Source organism: Rhizophagus irregularis, chromosome 10 (assembly GCF_026210795.1).
Source record: "Rhizophagus irregularis chromosome 10, complete sequence".
NCBI classification, from domain to species: Eukaryota; Fungi; Glomeromycota; class Glomeromycetes; order Glomerales; family Glomeraceae; genus Rhizophagus; species Rhizophagus irregularis.
Window position 1 is genome coordinate 5,147,469 of NC_089438.1, and position 17,301 is coordinate 5,164,769.

A 17,301-nucleotide genomic window follows, 5' to 3' on the forward strand; every position below is an offset into this window, starting at 1 on the left:
GCAGCAGTCATTTGCGCAATCTGAGTGGGCCGATTAGAGCGACGAGTAGTAAGGCGATATAAAAATCGATCTAAAAACTTGTTAATAGCAATAAGTTTAGTTAATTCGGGGAGAAGTACGAATGTCGGTGTGTATTAGAGACTTTTTGAAAGGGTAATGTTTCAATTGCAGCACTAATTATGGCAGCTTTCAATGCGTGCCACATACGATCAAGAGAAAGGGAGGAGAAATCAAAATTAGGGCGATATTGTCTATCTAAATAAACTCCAAGAGAATCATCTACTTCAACGGTAAATTATCCCATTGTTCAACTGAAGTGGAAGCGTAAGAAAAAATAGTACGCATTTCTTTTTTTTGTTTAAGACGAGATTTAGCCAAGATAGCCAGGCAAGAATTAAAGTCAAAAACAGTTGTAAGAACTTTGTGGTCGGTGAAAGGTCGATCAAGAAGATTCGGGCAAGTAACCACTTGCGAAAAAGACCAGGAGCAGGAAAACCAGGTGAAGACCAGATATAATCAAGTCGAGAAGATCCATTATCGTGAAAAAAAGTGGGATCAGGGCCATCTGTAGAGGAGTGAGTTTTATCCTTTTCCGATCACTGGCTGACGAGTTATTCAACAAAATGTTAAACATCAGCATTATAATATTTCTTGATTTACGTTTACTGTGCCATTTAACATTTTGCTAGATTTCTCGGTATCTAGTAATTGTAAAAAGACGATTTATAGCTCGTTGGAATCGCCTCATCGAGACGAATCGAATGGTGGTAAGCTCATCTCTCTGTGATCAATATTGACGGAATTATTACTTAAAACCCATTTAATATTTTTTAATTTCGGAAATTGATCTAGTGATTGGATTTCGATGTATCTTATACCATTAGATTCGTCTCATCAAGACGAATCGAATGGTAGTAAGATCGTCTTTCTATAATCAATATTGACAGAGTTATTACACAAAAACCATTAATATTTTTTTAATTTTAGAAATTAATCAGTGATTGGATTTCGACGTATTTTATACCATTAGAACCATCTCATCAAGACGAATCGAATGGCGGTAAGATCATTTCTCTACAATTAATATTGGCGAAGTTACAATACAATAAAGTTTTAAGTATAATTTTGGCTAAAATTATGTTAATTTTTAGCCGGAATTATGATATACAAATATAAGAAATTTTTTATATAGTCACATCTCTTTATAATTACCAAATATGGACTGTCCCAAATGTGTGACTATAAAGAGAGTTGACTGTAATAATATGAAAAAATAATATAAAAGATAATATAAAAAGATAGTATAAAAGATAATATAAAAGATAATATAACATATATTAAAAAGATGGAACATAAAAGATGGAATATAAAAGATGGAATATAACATATTAAAAATAGAAATATATTGAAAGATAGTGTACTAAAAAAGATAATATAGAAGCATATTAAAGATAGCATATTAAAATAGCATATTAAAAAGATAGCATATTAAAAGATAGCGTATTTAAAATATAGATAGCATATTAGAAAGGATAATATGTAAAAAGAACATAAAAGATAGTATATAGACAGAATAGAAAGTAGCATAAAATTTGTATAAATAGAGAGCAGAATTCAAAGTAATTTCATAGTTCTCATCCATAGAACTCAATAAAAATATAAGTTTCATTTAATTATTTGTTAGTAAAGTTTAATATTAATTAGAGTTAATAGGTTCACCCTAAACTTTAATTAATGTTTGCTTAATTAATTTTAATTGAATAAAATGAAAATTTTAAGATGAATTAAATATACACTTTTGAAAAGTAATAATTTGTAGCGAGAGCTATTGAAGTTTGAAATTAAAGGTAAAGTGGATAAAAATTGATGAAAATTTAGAGAAGTTAAATTTTATTTTATATCGTTTGATATTTTATACTACTAACGCTATTTATGTTGTGAACTAAGAATGTTGTTGTATATTGTTATTATATGTGGTTGCATGTTGTTCGTTAATTATGTTATTGTTAATTATGTTGTTGATTATTTGCTTGTTTGTTTAATTTGTTCGTTCGATTATTCGTTTGTTCGACCATGAGAATGCCCGTTTGATGTGGCAACTCTGTAAATTGATGACAGAGGGAATAGAGGGATCTCACCATACATATATATTACATTATTTTTACTGAATTTATAATATTTGACAATACATTTGATATGAATATTCACTAAGTATACTTAGCATGTATAAAATAAAATAACCGATTTATTACAATTTATTAATAATAGAAATTATAAATGAAACTTCCTATTAATCGGTACTACTGCCATATAAGTTTTCGCCTTCCGCCTGCTGTTATTGTTATTGTTATTTGTTCCGATTGTAACGCATTAAATTGTCATCATATTACGAAACTTTGTATTGGTTGCATTTGCGTATCCATTGAGTCCTTTTTAAAGATGAAATGGTAAATTATCTTTTGCATGATAAGGGAATAATAGCAGGAGTAATATTTTAATTTTTATTTCATTATGCTTTCTCTTTCTATATTAGTAAAAAAATCAGGAGAGTGTGGTTTTCACTATGTACACTACAACATTGAGTGATGCTCATCTGCTATGATGACACTTATGACAGGAGATACTAGACTAACGTCTCAGCGAATTATAATCACACGTTAATAAAGGTATTGTAAGGATTTATCACAATAATTATTAACTCACAATAGAAAAATTATATACCTGGCACAACAGGTGCACAAAAAGAATATTCTGGTTCTAAAGGTTTTAATTTGTCATTATCGGAAGCTATCAAGAGATTCAAACCAACCAAACCATATGTTAGATTGTTTTTATACATGTAGAAAAGCAATGTATGTATTGGAGAATAGTTTTCGATTGAAACTAAATATAGAAAAATTAGGACTAAAACATGAATATCAGGATTGTGTAGTGTATTACATCTATAGAGTAGCTGTAAAATCATATGATTTACCAACTGTTTTCTAATGTGAATATGATTACAGCTTTAGATAAGGTTAGTGCTAACAAGATTTGTTTAATTGGTCATTTATACTGAACGATTTGTTTGAATATCGCCTTTTAAGGAATAATATGTGTTGAAATTGATCTTTCGAAAATATTATGTGTACCTTTTGGAATACTGACAAAAGCTAAAGATAAATAAGCTGTTGGTCTTTAAATCCAATGATTCTTCCACTGATACTGAAACGGGTCAAGAAAATAAGGGGGGAATAAATAACAATAGAAAAAAAGATCATTGGAGTTTATTGACATGATGTTTATTTTTTTACAAAAAAAAAAAAAGTTTATTTCTCTTTAATAAAATTCACATAATAATATATTTTTTTTTATTTGTAATTTTGAATAAATAATGAAAAATTAAAAAGCATCATGCAATCACACATGGTGAATAATTCTAGTTAAATATTGAAGATAAAAAATGAAAAACATGAAAACTAGATTAATCGATAAAAATTACCTTTTATTTAAAAAAAAAATACGCGCATTTGATTTTACCTTTTGAAGTTCTGTTCTTACAAAGGGAACAGGTTCTATTTCTACAATCGGCATATTTTAATTTGATTTCTTCTTTTTTCTGTTTCAAGAAAACTGGACCGCAATTTACCTTTTCAGAATATACATTAATATATTTTGGATCAGTAAGTTTTTCAACTATGTATTTTTTCTTTCCCGTAAGTGTTCTTTTTTCATTAAAAGGAAATTTGCCATAAGTATTAGAATTAGGACTTCCTGAAATTACGAGTACATGAAAACAACAAGACTTGGGTAATTTGACGAATTCCTTCTTTATCAAACAATAAGCAAACATATTTGCTTCAACCTCATTACTTTCGTTTTCTAAAAAATAATGCCCAATTATGATAGATTTATTAGATTTATCTAATTCACTTAATACTGGGATTCCCAAGAACGATTTTTCTTCATTAAAACCAAAATTTTTAAAATCATATCTATACATTAATTCTTCAATTTTTGACATATCTAATTTAGGATTATTGATAACTTCAACACGTATTTCATCATTAAGTTTATCACTGGAGTTGAAATTTACATCATAACCAATAATCATAAACCCAATTTTTAATTTACGTTTAGATTGATATTTTTGTTTTTGGTAACAATGAATAATGAGCCGTGGTACTTCTTCATCTTGTGGCGGATAATAGATTTGACAATTAAAGAAATCGTTTTTCTTGTCGTCTTCATCAACAACGGTCGCAAAGACACAACAGTCTGCATCTTTATTATTAATTGTTTCGCAGATCTTTCCTTGTAACGGTAATTTAAGAATTTCACGTTCTCCATATCCTAAGTATTGCTCACGTGATATAACATCATAATAAAGAATTTTTTTTCCAAGGACTTTATATATATCTTTACGTAGATTATCATTTAAAAGTTCAAAAATATTAATCGGATCTTGAAATTCTATACACCTCCAAGTTTTGTAATCGCATAATGAAATAACCCATTTTTTCTTATTAAAATTTGTTTCTCCTCCGATTAAGCTGCTAGTTTTCCTCTCTAAGTTCTTTAATTCACTTTTTGAGTTATCATTATTAAGCCCAACTTCAATATTAAGGTTCGCTGCAGGAATTCCAGAAGTGGCAATTGTTGAAGAACCACCGATAATCTTTTGTTCAGAAGACTTATTTGATTCTCCTTCGGTCGTATAATAAACTATTCCGCCTAAAGTAACTTTAGTAGGAACGAATTGACCGAATTGAGTATTAATTTCTCCAAGTTTCTTACGATTCGATAATTTTACGGCTTCTTCAACTTCTCTAATAAAATAATTAGTAGGTTTTAAACCTTCTAATTTTAAATGCAAATGCATTTTAGAAATTTTTGTATAAGAATAAGAATAATTTCTTTCAATTTCTTCATTTTTGTTTCGTGTGTTCGTAAAAGATAATTCTAATGGCTCAAAATTCATTAATCCAGCTTCAGCTTTAAGAAACATATTTATTTTTTTCTCCCAGCTATTCTTTGAATTAAAATTGACTTTTTCATTATTGCTAGTCACATCAGGTCTGATAAGCTCTATTTCATCTATTGTAAATGCTTTTTTTTCCGCAATTTCAATTTTAGAATTAATAGGGGTTAAAGTACGTCCATATTCAAGGCTTAATGTGCCTTTAAAATAATCCGGACTAGGATCACAAGTTTTCAAATATATAGTATCGTCTATAATAATATCTTCTAAATAAACTTCGGTTTCACGTTTACGCATTATGTTGTTAGAATCTCTATCTGAAAAAAATAATGTATCATCCATTAAAATAGTACTATCAATTTGAAGTTGTTCCCGGATTTCTGATAATTTATCCGTGATTTTCAATTTAATACGTATCGGTATATCATCTCCTACCGGCTCCTTTCTTATAACTTTTATGAATTTTTTTGTATCAGACATATTCATGTTTCAGTCGTCAAAAAAAACGGAAAGTTTTTTTTTTATTAATGAAATACACAAAAAATTTTACACACATATAAACTAAAAAGATTGTGCTCGAAAATAAGGTAACTCTAGTACAAAAAAAGGGATTTTTAACGAAACAATATTTAACACATTACATTGTATTCTACATCATTAAAAAACTCCTTTTAAATAATGGCTATATAATTATTATTTATTTTACAATTTAGAACTTTTGGACGTACAGTAATGAATTTTTTGAATAAATCCAGTTTGTACCTATTTTTATATACTACTAGATCAGTAAATAACTAATATATAAACAATTAAAATAAATTAATACTCCGAATCTCCGAATTTTTTTTTCATTTAAATTTAAAAATGGCTTCAAGTAAAGTAAGAGTTTTAACGTATCTAAAATCATCCAATTGAAACTTGAGGATAAATTATCAAACATTCGTGAAAAGGCTAAAAAAGATGACACTATTATGATGAATGATACATTATTATTTTCGAAAAATTTCCCTGGAAAAGATAAGATTGAGTTAGCCGCAATATCGCGTGAACTGAAAATGAGAATGTAATAACTTTGAATAACATTATCGAAAAGGCTTCGGATGATAACGAAACTTCATTTACCTCAAGTTAGTTTAATAGAAACCTCAAAGACCTTATTGGAAGTTCTTGATGAATTTCATAAATTAGATTTTGGATACACAATGATTTCTAACGGGATTAAAAGAGCGAATCAAAGAGCTTTTAAAATGGAAGCATGTCAACTAATTGAAATTGACGTTAAAAAAGGAAATTAATTCATTAGAAGATTAGATGATAAAGAAAAATCTCTTTTTTTCAGATATGAATGTAAGATTGCAAAAAAAAGAAAAAAATACGGAAAAAATTTTTTTATTAATTAGTAATAATGAATACACAAAAAATTTTACACACATACTGAGGTAACTCAAGTACAAAAAAAGGAGAAAAAAAGGGAATTTTTAATGGGAAAATGTTTATGGTGTGATCAATGTATAAATTCGTGTACGTAATGATTGTAATACAACATTCATTTAAGCACTCATAAAAAAGTTATTTATTTATTATTTAATTTTACAGTTCAGAGCTTTTGGATGGGAATGAATTTTTTTGAATAAATCCAGTTTGTAACTATTTATAAATAATAAAAATAAATTAATACCCCCAAATCTTCAATTCTTTTTCTTTTAAATTTAAAAATGGCTTCAAGTAAAGTAAGAATTAACGTATCTAAAACCATCCAATTAGAACTTGAGGATAAATTGTCAGACATTCGTGAAAAGCTTAAAAAAGATGGCACTATTAAAATGAATGATACATTATTATTTTCAAAAAATTTCTATAATAAAGATAAATTTGAGTTGACCGCAATATCGCGTGAAAATGAGAAAGAAATAACTTTGAATAACATTATCGAAGAGGCTTCGAACGATAACGAAACTTCATTTACCTTAAGTTTAATAGAAACCTCAAGACCATATTGGAAGTTCTTGAATGAACGACATAAATTAGATTTTGGATGTACAATGACTTCTAACGGGATTAAAAGAGCGAATCAAAGAGCTTTTAAAATGGAAGCATGTCAACTGGCTGAAATTGACATTAAAAAAGATGAAATGGCGAAATTTAATTCATTAGAAGATTGGATGATAAAGAAAAATCTGTTTTTTTTTTCCGATATGAATGTAAAATATTTTGCAAAAATAGGAAAAAAATATGAAAATTACGAAAGTGATATTGAAGATACTTTAAATAAATATCGAGTATATAAAAAAGCATCTATTAGAATTGGTAATTTAAAAGCGACAGCTGATTTTATTAAAAAAGTGAACAATGCCTTAAAATTTAAAGATCCTAAAAAATTTGTGCAAATTACTGAAGAATTTGGTCAATTTATTCCCACTGAGATTATTTTGGGCGAACGTTTTAAAATAGATTATAACAATGCGAATCAAACTAAAGATGAAAAGGATTTAAATGATTATAGAAATTGGAATATCATAGAATTTCTAAAACCGATCAGTATTTTTGAACTTGTAGATGATGATTTACGTAAAGAATTATATTCATTTTTTGGAAAAAGGATCCTTTATTCCAAAGTAAAAACTAAATTATTTGATATTGAGAATGTTAAAGATGATAAAATAAAAATTATTGAATTACCACAAAAAATTTCAGAAATTATTTCAAACAAACATGCCGACTGTTCAATCTTTGCAACAGTCATTGGTACAAAAGATTACTATCATTGTCAAATTCTTACTTCGTTCGGTAAAGAACCGAAACTTGTAATTCATCATTTTAAAGAAAAATCTAAAGACAGTAAACTCGTAATTGGATGGATGGTTGTCGGTTATGATACAAATTTTAAATCCATTTTTCCAGATTATGACACGAAATTAAATGATTACACTCAATTTAAAGTATCAAAGATTGATTATTATCAATCTAATCCATCTAATAATGTAATATTTAAATTAAAATCACCAATCGAAAAAGCTTATTATATAGGAATTCCCTACACAAATAAATCAAATTTAGTGGTTAGTCATTATTTTTCCGACGATCGTGAGAAATTATATACGTTCGCTTATTCTCCAAAAGATGAACAATGTGTGAAATTACCCAAGTTTAGTCTTCATTTGCTTGAGATAACTAATTCTTCTACAATCTTTGAGAAATATGTGAACAATTTAAATAATACCATTAATCTTGACAATATTGATGAATTTAAAAATTTTAAGAATATTCCAAAATTTATTAGTTTATATTCAATAAAAGATGAACATAGAAAAATTCTCTTCAAACAACGTTCTACACAAATTAAAGTAAAGTTTTTTAATGACAAACCTTCATCTAACAAAAAAGTTATTAAAAAATTATCGGATGATGTTATTAGAAAATTATTGGATAATAATGAAAATTTTAAATGTTCATTCTTCGTTCCATTTGAGAGGTATTTTATTTCCTTATATTCTTTAATATTTCTCTTTATAAGGATTAATGATGACTTAATTGTTTTTTTTTATTGTTTAGCGATCACTCTCGTCCAAATTCTAATAATAATCCTTTCAAATTACCAAAAATTTTCCGTAACAATAACAATACCATTAATACCAAGGGTAAGATTTATGCCTGGCATTAATGTGATGTAACTTTAAAAATTTAATTTGATTTGATTTTTTTTTTTTAGGAAAACCATTTTCTGATTTTTCTCCACTGTTAGAGCAAGTAATAGAATTATCAGAAGAAATTGTTAAATCATGTCAGTCAGCGGAAAATAAAAAAATACTTGAACAATTCGAAAGTAGGGTATCAGAAGCGATAAAAGCAGTAACGGATTTAAAAAATTATAAAAATCAATATAATTATTTTTTTAATCAAGATAATTATGCATTATTGGAGAAATTATATAATAACACAAAAAATATCGAAAATTTAGAAGAAATTAGTAAATCAAAAATATTATTAATACCAAAAATTAAAGAACTCTCAAAAGTTAGAAAGGTCAAAAAATCTTTTGATAACGATCTTGTTAAGATTCAAACTTTTATGAAAAGTTCAAAGGGACGTAATGATAATGATGATGACAGTGATGATGATGACAGTGATGTTCAACCACCACCGAGAAAACCAACAAAAATTTTTAGTAGTTGCGAAATAGATAAGTATGGAAATATGACAACAACTATGACAGAAATAACAACTGGTGAAGATGGAAAAACAGTAACTACAGTGAGAACCAACTTAGATTCAAATAGTAAAACAATGTACAATGCAACATTTATTTCTGAACCAGAAGAAATTTTAATTACTGATTTACAAGATGATAAAATGGATAAAAAAGATAAAATGAAAGAAATAGATGAAACTGGAGATTCAGGAACGATAAAAGAGAAAACAATAACTTTCATTAGTAGTGAAACAGATGATTATGGAGATGTAAAAATAACTTCTAAAATAAAAATTAGTGAAGATGGAAAAACAACGACCGCAGTGACAACCACTAAAAAAGTCTCCAAACTCACTAAAAATGTCTCAAAGATAGATGAAATAAAAGAAGTTTCTAATAATAATGAATCAACAACTATTCTACAAGGTGATTTAAAAACAACGGAAAACCAAAAAAGAATTCTTTATTGTAGTTGTACAGATAAGGATGGGAATATAACAACAATTAAAACAGAAATAACAACTGGTAAAGATGGAAAACCGGAAATTACAGTGAAAACCATCACAATAGATTCAAATGGTGAAGAAATATATGTTGCAAATTTTGTTTCTAGTAATATATTTGATTGTAATTCTGAAATTGAAATTGTGATCGATATTGATGATAAAATTGATGTTGATGTTGATAAAATTGATGAAGATGTTGATAAAATTGATGTTGAAATTGATAAAAATATTGATGATAAAACTGAAAAAGAAATTAATAATAAAGGTAAAGAAATTCTTAAAATAGTTCATTTTTCAGGAATACCGATGAAAAATCAAACAAAAATTTTCAGTTATATTGAAATAGATAAGGATGAAAATGAAACAATAATTATAACAGAAATAAAAATTGACGAAAATGAAAATATAATCACTACAGTGACAATTACTAAAAAAGATTTAAGTTCTAGTAATAATTATTACAACAATGACCAATAAAAAAGAAACTATAATGAAAGTTACATGTTACGATATTTAATTTTATATTCAATTATTATTTATATTTAGTTTATTTTTTTATTGTAAAACTTAATCATATGATAAATAAAGGAATTTAAAATTTTAATTTTGCCAATAATCTGGCGTGAAAGTTTTAAAATTCAACAAGATGGTTCAACTTAACTTTTCAATATCATGTGAGAAAAAGCGCTTCTAATTGATTCATGGTTGATTTATGTATAATATTATAATCATATATTTTTCCTAAAAAAATTTCCTAATTCTTAGGAATTTTACGCAATCCTAAAATAAATTTTTTACCCCTAAAAATCACCTTTTTAACTGTGACTTGTGTAAAATATTCATTGATTACAGTCAGCCCCCTCTACAATCACACCCCTCAGGACCATCCAATGGTGTGATTATAATGAGGTGTGCCTATTGGTGAGGGTTAAATATATAATCACACATATATAAATTTTTAAGTAAACGTGATTATATATATATATACAGTATATATATAAAATAATTAAGTAAAAAAGTTTATATGTAAAATATATTTAAAACTATCGAATTTTTGAAAAATAAAAAACTTAAATTTTTCCTCATGGTAAAACAACAAAATAATAAAATGAAACGCACAGTTATTTTATAAATCACGTGATTTGTGTGCTTATGCAGATCTACCCCAGTATTGCCAGAAAATTTTTTCACCCCCACGTGACTTTGGCCGGCATTATGAGATTTGGCTGGAATTAAGAAATTAACCATGTGTCAAATAATGTGTGACGAATAGGATTTTAGACACTGAAAAAAATCTAAGTCCCCAGAATACTTATAAAAAATGAGAAAGTGGAGGGATATGACACAGGTGACAAATTATTTAGGGTCACGTGGAGGTGAAAAAATTTTCTGGCGATACTGGGGAAGATGTTTATGCAGGGGGAATTTTACATATATTTACTATAATATGGGACCGACGTTTGGTGTGATTGTACTTATAACTAATAAAGTGATTATAAAAGGGGTATTTTATATATAAAAAAATTCAGACTAAAAAATGTGTACCTTAAGGAGGGGAGTTCTTATATGGGAGGTGCCTATAAAGGAAGTCGACTGTATCTGTTAAAACTGTCGCACTAACTTGTGTGTAGAAAATCAGTAAATAAAGGCTATTACATCAAATAATTTTTTTATTGAACTTAAGGCAGCATTTATTCTATATGCTTTAAACTGATAATAATCAAACATACTAGTGTTTATTATTACCTATAAGTTTTGCAGTTTTTTATTTTAAAAGTACTACCAACATTCCACCACTCTATTTTTTCTAATATTCTTAATTTGAGGTATTTAACGCCTAATTTAGTTTGTTTTAGTTTTCTTGCCATTTAAGAGTTCTTGCTGTAGTTTTTAATACAAAAAAGGTTCTTAAAACAGGGTATTTCTGTTTGTTTTTACAAGAAATATCATTGATATTCTTTTTTTTTCTAAGATTTACATCAATTAATCAAATGTAATTATAGTATGCAGTGTATTTTTTATTAGCACTAGTATTCTTAGATTTTAATATATTTAAATTATATGAATAAAAAAAATTTTTTGATTTTTTCGTATAATTAAAATCTTATTTATTGTTTAAAATTTTCCTTACAACATTATTTTAGGCTAAGTAAATAAATTTATTCGTTTCTCATGACCGGACAGAACATGTAAATGTTATGAAAAGATAAAAAAATTTATTTCATTTGGTCATGTGATTTTGGTTTTGACCAATCATAATTATAAAAAAATAATTTTTTTTTCCATCTGAATGATCTGATGATTTGAGCAAAAAATTTATTAAATCAACCAATCATCTTCTAAGAATCGGCTAAATTTTTTTTTGAAAATAAATTTTTTTTTCTAGGTGGTCAGGTCAAATTTAGCAATTTTTTTTCATGAGAAATGAATAATTTTATTTCTTTATCCTTATCAGTATAGTTTAAGGTTGCCTGCCGAAACTAAAAAGGAAATTCTGAAAAGTTTCTTTTTTTTTTTTATGGCAAAGTGACTTCAAATTGAAGCTGCGCGTTGTTTATTAAACTTTATTAAATTCTATATACTAGTTATAAATAAAAAATGATACATAATGAATTTAAAGTAAAACACACTACCCAAATAGCCTTATCACCAGTAAAACCAACTAAACTAATATAAGACTATTCAGACCAATCCTGTATCAAGTGCTTGCTAATAAGGCCACTTATTAAAAAAACTAAAAGAATTAATAATAAAGTTAATAAAAGACACGTAGTTAATGTGCAGCATAAAACCCAAAATATCTCCACTGAAATATATATTATTACATAAAGATTTTAAACTATTTTCTATAAAATCTAAACTAGAAAAGTTAGTATTATTAATAAAAACAAAAGAAGAAGAAACAAAATTTTTAGAACGACTATCTAATTTTTTTTTTTAGTAATAGAAAAACCTTTTTCCAACACAACTTGAAGTTCGCAACGTAGTTTCCAGATATTATTCATTATTTCATTATATATAAAATTATGCAATTCACCAATACTGTAATAGCATGAACGACTTTATTTATCATTCAGAGACAAAGATTTAAGATAATTAGACAAAGTTAAAGGAATAAATCCTTTGATAAGATCAATAAATGTTAAATAAAAATTATCTTGAGTTAAATCCCATAAATCATCAATCGATAAAATATTTATGAGAGAAACATAATCATAATCATTTTTAATATTGTTATTGATCATAGTCAATAGGAAATGTTGAGAGTCTCGTAAAATTTTTCTAAGTATATTCACGTGACAAACACATACACTGGTAAAAAAATGGTCTATCCTACACATATCCTACACATATCTTACATATATCGGGTACTCAAAATGTAGAAAATCATACACAAATAATACACATATCATACACATATCGGGTACTTATATATATAGTATACCTATCAGGTACCTGATATATGTATGATATATATATTAGTACCCGATATGTGTATGATATGTGTATTATTTGTGTATGATTTTCTACATTTTAAGTACCCAATATGTGTAAGATATGTGTAGGATAAATCATTTTTTTACCAGTGATAACCATATGTGATTAAAGTTTTTAGCAACGTCACTGCATACAGAATAAAGCCAACATCAGCAAGTTTTGAAAGTGTTGATTCACACCAGTATACACGTTGATCAACACTAGCAAGTTGTTCAACACGATTTACAATATTAATCAATATTTGTATACTGGAGTATACTAACGCATGATGTTAATATATGTGTCGTTCAACTCTAATGTATAGTTCAATACATTATGCATTGTTGTTCAACGCCATGTATATTAACGCATATATATATATAATTACATGTATATATTTTATATTTATTTATTTATTTTTACTCACCTTAAGAACTGAACCGGTTACTTCAAACCAGGGCTGATGATATTCGGCATTTCACAGAAATTCACATAACTCACAAAATTATGTGATAAACACATTTATTACTCCTAATCACCGCATAATATCACAAAATTCTTAGGGGTTATATATAAAATCACAAAAAAATATTTTTCGATAATCAAAATCTCTTTTACTTTAAAAATGTCATTTAGAAAATGCGCTAAAACTAATAAAGCTAATGCTGTAACAATTTATACAAGAATTAAAGAACATCTAGATGTTTTTTGTATTGAAAATAGTCTTTTGTTTTGTAATTATTGCGACCTTTCTGTGGAATGGAGATATAAGTCAACAGTAGATTCTTATTGTTTAGGAAAAAAGCACCTAGCGCAAAAAAAAATCTATGAAGCTAATAAAAACAAAAAAAAGTCAGCAAAGTTTAGAAACAACTTTATTTGCAGTTAAATCCAAAAGCGAAATTGTAGAAAGTTTAATTTAAACATTTGCAAATGCAAATATTCCACTAGAAAAAATTAATTATCTCCTTCCTTTTTTTAAAAAATATTTTAAAGAAGGAGAAGCAATTCCTCAAGCTCCAACATTACATCAATTGTATTTGCCTTCTGTTTTTAAAAATCGTACAAAAACTCTCCTTTCAATTTTTAATTCAAAACCTGTTTGTATTATAATGGATAAGCTTAGTGATGATTGTGCACGTAGTGTTGTTAATACACTTTTTGCTTATCGCCAAGATACAAAACTGGTTTCTGTTAATTTTTTACAACGGGTTAACAACATAACTATTGAACAAACACTTCACCCATTTTACATTCTTACAATATATCTCTTAATATTTCATGTTTATTTTTATCTGATTAAGTCGCGTATATGAAAAAATGTTATCGTGAAGTTTTAAAGCCAGTTATGCCTCAATTAATTCATATGCCATGCCAGCATATATTTTAAATCTTATTGGGTAAGGAATTGCATAATTTTTTTAATTAAAAGTGAGTTACATATTAGCGAACTTTATAATGAATATTTTTAATGTAATTAGAGAAACCTGGAGAGATTTCTCACAATTTTTACCATTAAAGACTTTTTTAGCTAAAATTAAGGAATCATTTGTCAAATCATCTGCATGAAGGAACTGTTATATAACTCATCTTAAAATGAATGGCATTAATTCTTCTCGCAAAATTCCACTTCCAAATCAAACGCGGTGGAATAGTTGGTTTTGAATAGTTTTTTATGCAAAAAATCACATCCAGTATTGGGCTGATTTTTTTAGACGTGAATATGAAGAAGAATCACAAAATGAAACAGTAAAAACTATTTACACAACATCACAAAATTTACGAGATATTGGCATCATTACAATTTATATTTACTTTATTTCAATTTTTGCCAAAGAGTTTGTACAGGATTTGGATTTTTTTCAACAACAAAACAAACCAGTTTTTCCTTTTGTTGAAGGCCGATTACAGCAATTTACAGCATTTATTGAATCAAATATTACTGCACTTCATTTTGGTTCTGAAATTGAAAACATAATTCAACAACATTTATTTAACCCTAATGATTTTTACCCAATATTTCGTCAAGCTTTTCAAGTAGCACATGACAAATTTTCAGCTTACATTCCTAATCATCCTGCACGCTCACTTTTTAATGCATGTCAGGTTTTTAACCCACAATATATTCATTTAGGAAATATTCAAAAAAAGGATATTCGTCATTATTCAGCAATTATGGAACTTGATAATCCTTCTAACGGTCTATTATGTGAATAGGCAGTATATTGTGGGTTGGAATTTAATGAAAATTTGGATGAAACTAATTTAGATAATTATTGGAAAAGTTTATCAGTTCGTTTGCCAATTCTTTCTAGCATTACATTAGACTATATTTGGTTACCAATTTCAAGCTGTGCAGTGGAATGTAGTTTTTCTTTATATAATATACTTTTAGATTCTAATTGTCAAAGTTTATCTGAAGAGTCATTAAAACAACTTAATATGTTGTATTTTAATTGATCAATTACAAATAAATAAAGAAATAAATAAAATAAATTTTTTTTCACACATAAATTCACATATTTTATTAAAATGCGCCACAAAATTACACATAATTTATAAAAATTTGGTATCACCGCAAATCACAAAAAAATTTTTTATCACACACAAAATTTACCTTTTAGCACCACAAAAAATCATCGGCCCTGCCTCAAATTTACAATATCATATCTCACGATCTAACTACTGTACTATTTAATTTAAGTATAATATACACTTATTAAAATTAGTATTTAAAAAAAAATCATTTCAGCAATACTATAATAGCCGTAATGTACTCTATATCACGTGTATAACATGATATTAGATTACCGCTGCGGACTGCGATATAACAAAAAAAATTAAGCTTTTTTTAGCAAAGCTTAATTTTTTTTTGCTTTTCCTCTTTATTCTCTCCTTCCCTTTCGTTTTCCCATTACCTCTTTATTCTCCCCTTCGTTTTCCCCTTCCCTTTCGTTTTTCCATTACCCTTTATTTCCCTTTCCTTTTATTTCATTCTTTTCCCTTTCGTTCTTCCCTTTCTCCCTTTCCTTTTATTCCTATAAAAGTTTTATCCGTTATTTCTGTAAAAATTCCATAAAAATAAGCCTTCACGAATCCATTCACAGAAAATGTAAATAATTTGATAAATTCCGTAATATAAGGTTATTAATTCTGGAGATATGAGCCTTTTATGGAAAAAAGTTGTTTGGTGAGTTTTGCAACAAAACGTTGCAAAACTATTTTTTCATTTTTTAACGAAATATTTTTTAACATTTCAAAATATTTATTTTTTAATTTCTTTAATCAGAATGTTGGCTAACATTCCGATTAATTTTTTATTTCATTTTTTTAACGAAATGTTAAAAAATGTTTTGCAACTAACTTTTTTTTCATTTCTTTTAATCAGAATGTTGGCTAACATTCCGATTAATTTTTTATTTTATTTTTTTAATGAAACATTTTTAATGTTTTGTTAATAACTTTTTTTTCATATTTTTAATTAGAACGTTAGCTAACATTCTGATTTACATTTTTTTTCTTTTTTTAAAGAAACGTTTTTTAACATTTTGTTAATAACTTTTTTTAATTTCTCTAATCGCTCGAAACAGCCAACATTCCAATTTACATTTTTTTTCTTTTTTTAACGAAACATTTTTTAATGTTTTGTTATATTAATTTTTTTCATTTTTTTTAATCAGAACGTTAGCTAACATTCCGATTTACATTTTTTTTCTTTTTTTAAAGAAACATTTTTTAACATTTCATTATATTAATTTTTTTTCATTTTTTTAATCAGAATATTGGCTAATGTTCTGATTTACATTTTTTTTTCTTTTTTTAACGTTTCGTTATATTAATTTTTTTTCATTTTTTTAATCAGAATATTGGCTAATGTTCTAATTTACATTTTTTTTTTAATTGGAACGTTGGCTAACATTCTGATTTTTTTATTTTTTTTCTTTTAACGAAACATTTTTTAACATTTTATAATATAATTTTTTTTATTTTTTTTTAATCAGAATGTTAGTTAATGTTCTGATTTTTTTATTTTTCTTTTTTTAACGAAACATTTTTTAACATTTCAAATTATTGTTTTTTTTTCATTTTTTTAACGAAACGTTAAAAACGTTGGAAACATTATTAACGTTTCATTTTTCTTTCTTTTTTTAGGTCAGCGAATGGGCTTT

General features: G+C 26.6%; 2 protein-coding genes across 2 annotated transcripts; one reads left to right on the top strand and one right to left on the bottom strand.

Annotated features, from left to right (window-relative positions):
• Positions 1-3,484: 3,484 nt before the first annotated feature.
• On the bottom strand, positions 3,485-5,446 carry OCT59_002530 (uncharacterized protein; the record flags this gene model as incomplete). Its single annotated transcript, XM_025322715.2, has 1 exon — positions 3,485-5,446. The coding sequence occupies one exon, from the start codon at positions 5,444-5,446 to the stop codon at positions 3,485-3,487; it is 1,962 nt and encodes a 653-aa protein (XP_025165625.1).
• A 1,229-nt stretch (positions 5,447-6,675) lies between these two features.
• Positions 6,676-10,266, top strand: OCT59_002531 (uncharacterized protein; the record flags this gene model as incomplete). The annotated part of the gene is made up of 3 exons (XM_025322714.2): positions 6,676-8,432; positions 8,513-8,598; positions 8,670-10,266. 3 exons carry the CDS (start codon positions 6,676-6,678, stop codon positions 10,130-10,132), a joined length of 3,306 nt encoding a protein of 1,101 aa, XP_025165623.2. The 3' UTR covers positions 10,133-10,266.
• Between the last annotated feature and the right edge of the window lie 7,035 nt (positions 10,267-17,301).